At 55.8% G+C, this 9704-nt stretch overlaps 1 protein-coding gene across 1 annotated transcript; it reads right to left on the bottom strand.

The window, feature by feature from the left end:
• Nucleotides 1-624: 624 nt before the first annotated feature.
• Nucleotides 625-4863, bottom strand: LOC144955150 (uncharacterized; the record flags this gene model as incomplete). The annotated part of the gene is made up of 5 exons (XM_078885473.1): nucleotides 4695-4863; nucleotides 4082-4196; nucleotides 3330-3578; nucleotides 1892-2148; nucleotides 625-810 (listed from the first exon to the last, which is right to left on the bottom strand). Coding segments are annotated over exons 1-5 (891 nt in total), but the record flags the coding sequence as incomplete, so codon positions are not given.
• Nucleotides 4864-9704: the final 4841 nt, after the last annotated feature.

Here is a 9704-nt window from a genome sequence, read left to right on the forward strand (position 1 = left end):
TTGCCACTGAACGTCGCCACTCAACGTCGCCACTCAACTTTGCCACTGAACGTCGCCACTCAACGTCGCCACTCAACGTCGCCACTCAACGTCGCCACTCAACGTCGCCACTCAACGTCGCCACTCAACGTTGCCACTCAACGTTGCCACTCAACGTTGCCACTCAACGTTGCCACTCAACTTTGCCACTCAACTCTGCCACTCAACTTTGCCACTCAACTCTGCAACTCAACTCTGCCACTCAACTTTGCCACTCAACTTTGCAACTCAACTCTGCAACTCAACTTTGCCACTTAACTTTGCCACTCAACTCTGCCACTCAACTCTGCCACTCAACTTTGCCACTCAACTCTGCCACTCAACTCTGCCACTCAACTCTGCCACTCAACTTTGCCACTCAACTCTGCCACTCAACTTTGCCACTCAACTTTGCAACTCAACTTTGCCACTCAACTTTGCCACTCAACTCTGCCACTCAACTTTGCCACTCAACTCTGCCACTCAACTTTGCCACTCAAATTTGCCACTCAACTTTGCCCTCTCCTCTCTCGGCTACGGTAGGACGTCGTCTGTCACGGAGGCGGCTGTGGGTTCGGCAAAACCGCGAGGGGCTAGCGGAGGCACCTTGTCCTTGGCACGAGACCCCGACGGCTGAGAAGCCGCGCCGGTGGTGGCGGTGGTGGCGGTGGTGGTGGTGGTGGTTGAGGTGCCCGTCGGCGATGCCGCGGGTGGCGGTTGGGATGTCGCTGACGCCGGAGAGTTTGCCGGAGAATGACGCTGCTGCCGCTGCCGCTGCTGCTGCCGCTGCTGCTGCGGTCACACGCGGAAGTGGGGGAGGAGGGTCGTGATGCGGGGGTCGTGATGTGGGGGTCGTGACGTGGGGGTCGTGACGTAGGGGTCGTGACGTGGGGGTCGTCAAGTAGGGGTCGTGACGTGGGGGTCGTGACGTAGGGGTCGTGACGTAGGGGTCGTGACGTAGGGGTCGTGACGTAGGGGTCATGACGTGGGGGTCGTGACGTAGGGGTCGTGACGTAGGGGTCGTGACGTAGGGGTCGTGACGTAGGGGTCGTGACGTAGGGGTCGTGACGTGGGGGTCGTCAAGTGGGGGTCGTGACGTGGGGGTCGTGACGTGGGGGTCGTGACGTAGGGGTCGTGACGTAGGGGTCGTGACGTAGGGGTCGTGACGTAGGGGTCGTCAAGTGGGGGTCGTGACGTAGGGGTCGTGACGTGGGGGTCGTGACGTAGGGGTCGTGACGTAAGGGTCGTGACGTAGGGGTCGTGACGTAGGGGTCGTCAAGTGGGGGTCGTGACGTAGGGGTCGTGACGTAGGGGTCGTGACGTAGGGGTCGTGACGTAGGGGTCGTGACGTGGGGGTCGTGACGTAGGGGTCGTGACGTAGGGGTCGTGACGTGGGGGTCGTCAAGTGGGGGTCGTGACGTAGGGGTCGTGACGTGGGGGTCGTGACGTAGGGGTCGTGACGTGGGGGTCGTCAAGTGGGGGTCGTGACGTGGGGGTCGTGACGTGGGGGTCGTGACGTAGGGGTCGTGACGTAGGGGTCGTGACGTAGGGGTCGTGACGTAGGGGTCGTGACGTAGGGGTCGTGACGTAGGGGTCGTGACGTAGGGGTCGTGACGTGGGGGTCGTGACGTGGGGATCGTCAAGTGGGGGTCGTGACGTGGGGGTCGTGACGTGGGGGTCGTGAAGTAGGGGTCGTGACGTAGGGGTCGTGACGTAGGGGTCGTGACGTGGGGGTCGTCAAGTGGGGGTCGTGACGTAGGGGTCGTGACGTGGGGGTCGTCAAGTGGGGGGTCGTGACGTAGGGGTCGTGACGTGGGGGTCGTCAAGTGGGGGTCGTGACGTAGGGGTCGTGACGTGGGGTCGTCCCCCTCACCGTCAGCGGGGAAGAGAGCGGCGTGGCCGGCGCCGCAGTCCCCGGCGACGCGGCGGCGGCGGGAGCGGCGAGCGCCACCGGCACCGGCGTGGCGGGCGAGGCCGGCGCCGGCTCCGTGCCGGACGCACGCCGGTTACCCGCCGACGGCGGCTGCTGCTGCTGCTGCTGGTGCTGCTGCTGCTGCTGCTGGTGCTGCTGCTGCTGCTGGTGCTGCTGCTGGTGGTGGTGGGCGGTGTCGCGGCCACCGCCCGTGCCGTCTGTAACGGCAAGAGGCGGTCGCCCATCGCCCGCTCAGCTATGAGATGTTGACTACCTCGCCTGGTACACAGGAGGTTGTGGGTTCAACGCCGACCATGACACTTGCTGCTGTATGTTTGGATTGTGCGTCTCTGTCTCTCCCCCTGTCCTACAGAGTGAGTGGAGTCTGTATGATCTCCCCCTGTCCTACAGAGTGAGTGGAGTTTGTATGATCTCCCCCTGTCCTACAGAGTGAGTGGAGTCTGTATGATCTCCCCCTGTCCTACAGAGTGAGTGGAGTTTGTATGATCTCCCCCTGTCCTACAGAGTGAGTGGAGTTTGTATGATCTCCCCCTGTCCTACAGAGTGAGTGTAGTTTGTATGATCTCCCCCTGTCCTACAGAGTGAGTGTAGTTTGTATGATCTCCCCCTGTACTACAGAGTGGAGTTTGTATGATCTCCCCCTGTCCTACAGAGTGAGTGGAGTTTGTATGATCTCCCCCTGTACTACAGAGTGAGTGGAGTTTGTATGATCTCCCCCTGTCCTACAGAGTGAGTGTAGTTTGTATGATCTCCCCCTGTCCTACAGAGTGAGTGGAGTTTGTATGATCTCCCCCTGTACTACAGAGTGGAGTTTGTATGATCTCCCCCTGTCCTACAGAGTGAGTGGAGTTTGTATGATCTCCCCCTGTCCTACAGAGTGGAGTTTATATGATCTCCCCCTGTCCTACAGAGTGAGTGGAGTTTGTATGATCTCCCCCTGTCCTACAGAGTGAGTGGAGTTTGTATGATCTCCCCCTGTCCTACAGAGTGGAGTTTGTATGATCTCCCCCTGTCCTACAAAGTGAGTGGAGTTTGTATGATCTCCCCCTGTCCTACAGAGTGAGTGGAGTTTGTATGATCTCCCCCTGTCCTACAGAGTGAGTGTAGTTTGTATGATCTCCCCCTGTCCTACAGAGTGGAGTTTGTATGATCTCCCCCTGTCCTACAGAGTGAGTGGAGTTTGTATGATCTCCCCCTGTCCTACAGAGTGAGTGGAGTTTGTATGATCTCCCCCTGTCCTACAGAGTGGAGTTTGTATGATCTCCCCCTGTCCTACAAAGTGAGTGGAGTTTGTATGATCTCCCCCTGTCCTACAGAGTGAGTGTAGTTTGTATGATCTCCCCCTGTACTACAGAGTTTGTATGACGGCGTCACCTACTTAGCGACGGTGCTGCAGCGTGGTGATTTGCCTCCTCGGCCGCCGAGATCTGCATGAGCAGCGCCAGCTGCTGCCGCTCCGACAGCGGGCAGAGGCGCGTGCCGCGTGCCACGGCGCCGCCGGTGCCCCCCGGGGCGCCGTGGGTGGCGGCGCCGGTGGCTCCGTGGGCGGCGCCGGACGCCACGGTGCCGGCGCCGCCAACACCGCCCGAGTCTCTCTTGAGCCGCTTGCGCTCGGGACCAATCCGCTCTGCCCGGCACGGAGAGAGAGAGGGAGGGGGAGAGGGGCAGGGGGGAGAGGGGCAGGGGGAGAGGGCAGGGAGAGAGGGGCAGGGGGAGAGGGGCAGGGAGAGAGGGGCAGGGGGAGAGGGGCAGGTAAAATAACTATTAACAAAATAACATCCCTCTCTTGATGTCCTGCATGGGCGTTGTGACTGCCGGCGTGGTGAGTACCGGCATGGTGATTACCGGCGTGGTGAGTACCGACGTGGTGATTACCGGCGTGGTGACTGCCGGCGTGGTGATTACCGGCGTGGTGACTGTCGGCATGGTGATTACCGGCGTGGTGACTGTCGGCATGGTGATTACCGGCGTGGTGACTGCCGGCGTGGTGATTACCGGCGTGGTGGGGACTGTCGGCATGATTACCGGCGTGGTGACTGCCGGCGTGGTGATTACCGGCGTGGTGATTACCGGCGTGGTGACTGCCGGCGTGGTGATTACCGGCGTGGTGACTGCCGGCGTGGTGAGTACCTGTGTCAGGCGGCTCACTGGCCGGGCTGGCGGTGAACGAGAGTCGGCGTTTGGACTTTTTGACATCCTTGGCGGCGACGCTTCTGTCCGAGCAGCGCAGCGACTTGTCCCGGTCCTGGTGAGACAGGGCGGAGTCTCAGTGAGACACACACAGAGACACAGAGAGACACACGCAGAGACACAGAGAGAGACACGCAGAGAGACACACAGACACACACACACAGAGACACACATACACATACACAGACACACACAGACACACACACAGTGACACACACACAGACACACACACACAGACACACACACAGACACACAGACACACACACACAGACACACACACACACACAGACACACACACAGACACACAGACACACACACACAGACACACACACACAGAGACACACACACAGTGACACACACACACAGACACACACAGACACACACACAGACACACACAGACACACAGTCACACACACAGACACACACACAGACACACACACTGACACACAGACACACACACAGACACACACTCACACACAGACACACACAGTGACACACACAGACACACACACATGGAGGTGTCAGTGGTGTGTGCTGGCGGCTGCCCCCTCACCTTGCGACCCGTCGACCCCCCCGGTGCTTCTCCCCCCCCGTCCTGCGCCCCCCCCCCGCCCCCCAACGCCACCACCTTGGGCATCGCCGCTCTCCCTCTCCCGCTCTCCCTTCGCTCTCCTTTTGCCGCTCTCCCTTCGCCGCTCTCCCTCTCCCGCTCTCCCTCTCCGCTCTCTCTTCGCCGCTCTCCTTTTTCCGCTCTCCCTCCGCCGCTCTCCCTCTCCGCTCTCCCTCCGCTCTCCTTTTGCCGCTCTCCCTTGGCTCTCCCTTCGCCGCTCTCCCTCTCCGCTCTCTCTTCGCCGCTCTCCTTTTGCCGCTCTCCCTTGGCTCTCCCTTCGCCGCTCTCCCTCTCCGCTCTCTCTTCGCCGCTCTCCTTTTGCCGCTCTCTCTCTGCCGCTCTCCGTCCGCCGCTCTCCCTTCGACGCTCTCCCTGTGCTGCTACGGGGCGTTCTGCGTCGCTCGCTGCAGACTCCTGGCTCTGTAGCTCCGTGACTCTGTAGCTCAGTAGCTCAGTGACTCTGTAGCTCCGTGGCTCCGTGGCTCAGTGGCTCCGTGGCTCCATGGCTCCGTGGCTCAATCCTCTCGCTCGGAGCCATGCCAGTGCTCAGCAGGGCACCGCCTGAGAAGAGAGGAGATGATAAAGTGGTGGTGGTGGTGGAGGTGGTGGTGGAGGAGGTGGTGGAGGAGGTGGTGATTGATGTAGTGGTGGTGGTGGTGGGGGAGGAGGTCGTGGAGGAGGTGGTGGTGGAGGTGGTGATTGAGGTAGTGGTGGAGGGGGAGGTGGTGGTGGAGGAGGTGGTGAAGGGGGAGGAGAAGGTGGTGGAGGAGGGGGTGGTGGAGGAGGTGGTGATTGAGGTAGTGGTGGAGGGGGAGGTGATGGAGGAGGTGGTGATGGAGGGGGAGGTGATGGAGGGGGAGGAGGTGATGGTGGAGGTGGTGGAGGAGGTGGTGATTGAGGTAGTGGTGGAGGTGATGGAGGGGGAGGAGGTGGTGGAGGAGGTGGTGGAGGTGGTGATGGAGGTGGTGGTAGAGGTGGTGGTGGTAGAGATGGTGGAGGGGGAGGTGGTGGAGGAGGTGGTGATGGAGGGGGAGGAGGTGGTGAAGGAGGTGGTGGAGGTGGTGATGGAGGGGGAGGAGGTGGTGGTGGAGGTGGTGATGGAGGTGGTGATGGAGGTGGTGATGGAGGTGGTGGTGGTCGAAGTGGTGGAGGGGTAGGAGGTGGTGGTGGAGGTGGGATGACGAGACGGTTAGACACAGAGACACAGGGCTCTAGACACTGCAGTGAGTGAGTACAGAGTGATGGGTAGACACAGAGGTGTGACGTCGGTGTGACGTCGGTGTGACGTCGGTGTGACGTCGGTGACGTCGGGGGGACGTCGGGGGGACGTCGGGGGGACGTCGGGGGGACGTCGGGGGGACGTCGGGGGGACGTTGGGGTTTTGGGCAGTGGCGTCACGTAACGCACCGTACGGTGCAGTGGTGATGCCGACTCCGGTTTACACCGCCCACCCCCCATTCGCCGCGCGCTCTCACAGAAACGCTCAAACTATTTTTGATTTCGTAGTAGGTTTCTACCCTTTCAACTGGTACAAAAACTGACGCCTTTATACAAGAGATCATGTTTGCAATAAGCACAACACAAGCAGTCAAAATGCAGCAAACAAAAAGAAACAACTCTGATAATGATATGCATATCATATGCATATCATTACACTGGTCAACAAAAAAAGAATTCTGGCCTGGACTTTTGCAGCTGTTCTAGACTAATTTCAGGGTGCTGATTCCAAATCTGATCTCAGATTTGCTCCATCACATCTCATTTTTATTCTATCTGCATACCCCATTTTCATTGATTTTTCCCGAAATTAACTCTGTCACTTATGATTGCAAGTTGTTGCGAGTCAGTGACTGCTTTAGTGTTAAAATATGGTGCTGTATTTTTAGGATAGTGTGTTTATAATATCATTTTATATAGATATCCACATTTATTTAATATTTTTCTTCTGCAGTTTTTATTGAAAATGCAATATTTGATATCTGAAAAACCTGATGTGATAGACAAAAACTGATGCCAGATTTGGAATCAGCACCCCAAAATTTACCTTTAAACCGTTGGAATACCTTATGCCAGAAAAAGTGTGTTGACCAGTGTTATCATTATCAGAGTTGTTTCTTTTTGTTTGCATTTTGACTGCTTGTGTTGTGGTTATTGCAAACATGATCCCTTGTATAAAGGCGTCAATTTTTGTACCAGTTAAAAGGGTAAAAACCTACTACTATATTTTGCCACTGGTAAAGGAGATGTCTCAGTCTATTTTGTATTTGTTTAACTCTACCGGGCGTTTTGAATACATCTTGCGGTGTTTTATTCCAGTTGCTAGACCGCTCCGCTCGTTGTTGTGAGCGTCGCTCCTCCGCCCTCCGTTGTTGCTGGAGGGCGACTGCCTCCAACTGCCCAGTAGCGTCCTTCCCATGCTGTACACACGCACACACAGGCTCACCTTGCCCGCCACATGCCCCTGCCACAACGCACGCGCGTTGAGATTATTTGGATTATTTTGCTGCTATAAATGTCCAACTAACGAGTTGTATCCGTTGAGCCACTGCCATCTGGGGTGGATTCAGAGGAAGAAACTACAGAGGCTCAGTCGGCTTTACTTGGAAAGGTAAAAGGCTTCGTTTTTATCTGCACATTTTTTCAAGCGATTTGTTTACCTTTACGATACGGGGACCCATCCTCCACTTACGGAACGTGAAGAACCAGTGGCATCTACATCTGCAGAACGTGAAGAACCAGTGGCATCTACATCTACAGAACGTGAAGAACCAGTGGTATCTACATGTGCAAAACGTGAAGAACCAGTGGCATCTACATCTACAGAACATGAAGAACCAGTGGCATCTACATCTGCAGAACGTGAAGAACCAGTGGCATCTACATCTGCAGAACGTGAAGAACCAGTGGCATCTACATCTACAGAACATGAAGAACCAGTGGCATCTACATCTGCAGAACGTGAAGTACCAGTGGCATCTACATCTACAGAACGTGAAGAATCAGTGGCATCTACATCTGCAGAACGTGAAGAACCAGTGGCATCTACATCTGCAGAACGTGAAGAATCAGTGGCATCTACATCTGCAGAACGTGAAGAACCAGTGGCATCTACATCTGCAGAACGTGAAGAACCAGTGGCATCTACATCTACAGAACGTGAAGAACCAGTGGCATCTACATCTACAGAACGTGAAGAACCAGTGGCATCTACATCTGCAGAACGTGAAGAACCAGTGGCATCTACATCTGCAGAACGTGAAGAACCAATGGCATCTACATCTACAGAACGTGAAGAACCAGTGGCATCTACATCTACAGAACGTGAAGAACCAGTGGCATCTACATCTGCAGAACGTGAAGAACCAGTGGCATCTACATCTACAGAACGTGAAGAACCAGTGGCATCTACATCTACAGAACGTAAAAAATCAGTGGCATGTACATCTGCAGAACGTGAAGAACCAGTGGCATCTACATCTACAGAACGTGAAGAACCAGTGGCATCTACATCTGCAGAAATAGCTTTAAAGTATTAGTTTAGGCCGTGTTTCTATGGGTTTCTATGTGTCTATGTGTCTCTATGGGTCTCTATGCATATCTATGTGTCTCTATGTGTTTAGAGGAATGCTATCAGCCACTTGCTGGAGCTGCTGTCATCTGTGATGGTGATGATGGTGATGATGGTGTGTGTGAGCTGCTATCATCTGTGATGGTGGTAGTGGTGGTGATGGTGGTGATGGTGTGTGTGAGCTGCTATATTCTGTGATGGTGGTGATAGTGATGGTGATGGTGATAGTGATGGTGGTGATGGTGGTGATGGTGTGTGTGTGTGTGAGCTGCTATATTCTGTGATGGTGGTGTTGATGGTGGTGATAGTGGTGGTGATGGTGATAGTGGTGGTGATGGTGGTGATGGTGGTGATGGTGGTGATGGTGGTGATGGTGGTGATGGTGGTGATGGTGTGTGTGTGTGTGAGCTGCTATCATCTGCGATGGGCCAGGTCGCTTCAGTGAAAGATCTCCAACACAGCAACTCAGTGGGACCTTACAGCTGGTACCAATAAAAACATGTTAGTTTAAAAAGCTCAAAGTCAATCTTGTGATTGTGACACTGGGATATCTGTGACGAGAAAAAAAAAGCTTTACAGCTTATCCAATTTTCCTTCCAGCATTAATAAATCTTATTATGATCATGGGCCAAAGACTACCATGTCGCGAAAATCATTTTTTGACCGGGCAGGCAGAAGATGTGACGAGAAGATGAAGCGTAGCACGCACACAAAGACAAAGACCCCCCGTATAACCTGACTAGACTGTTGGGTCAAGTGCTGTTAGCAAGCACCTATGAAGGCTACCGGCACAGTGGCACACGAGGGGGTTGGTGGCCAACACCACGCCCGGCCACCTTTGTCTCCCCAGTGGCGATGTTTACTACACACCACCACACCAGGTACCCATTTGAGGCCGAGTCGACCTGTGCGTTGGCCGGGTTGCTGGGTTCGTACCACAGCGCTAACCACTACGCGACCGCTCCCCACACACACACAGAAACGCAGAAACACACAAAGATACGTACACGTACACACACGCACGCAACAACAACCGCCATTCTCCACTAAGTGACGGTGACGTCAACACGGCGCCTGTGCCAGGCCAAGTGCACCTTGAGGCTATCACGTGAAGTGTCGAAAACTCGCTGACAGGAGGTCACGGGGCAGACCCAGCAGGTGCCACGGGTTGACTGACCGAGATGACCGAGATGACTGGCTGATGCACCACCTGTGCCCCCAACTGTGCCAACTTGCTGCATTTTAGCCGCCCGGCGCTCCGCTCGTTGTTGTGAGCGTCGCTCCTCTGCCCTCCGTTGTTGCTGGAGGGCGACTGCCTCCAACTGCGCAGTAGCGTCCTTCACGAGCCTCCTCCACTGAGGCCGATCTTGACACCGCTGGTACCA

This window comes from Lampetra fluviatilis, unplaced genomic scaffold (genome assembly GCF_964198595.1).
Source record: "Lampetra fluviatilis unplaced genomic scaffold, kcLamFluv1.1 SCAFFOLD_1445, whole genome shotgun sequence".
Lineage (NCBI taxonomy): Eukaryota > Metazoa > Chordata > Hyperoartia > Petromyzontiformes > Petromyzontidae > Lampetra > Lampetra fluviatilis.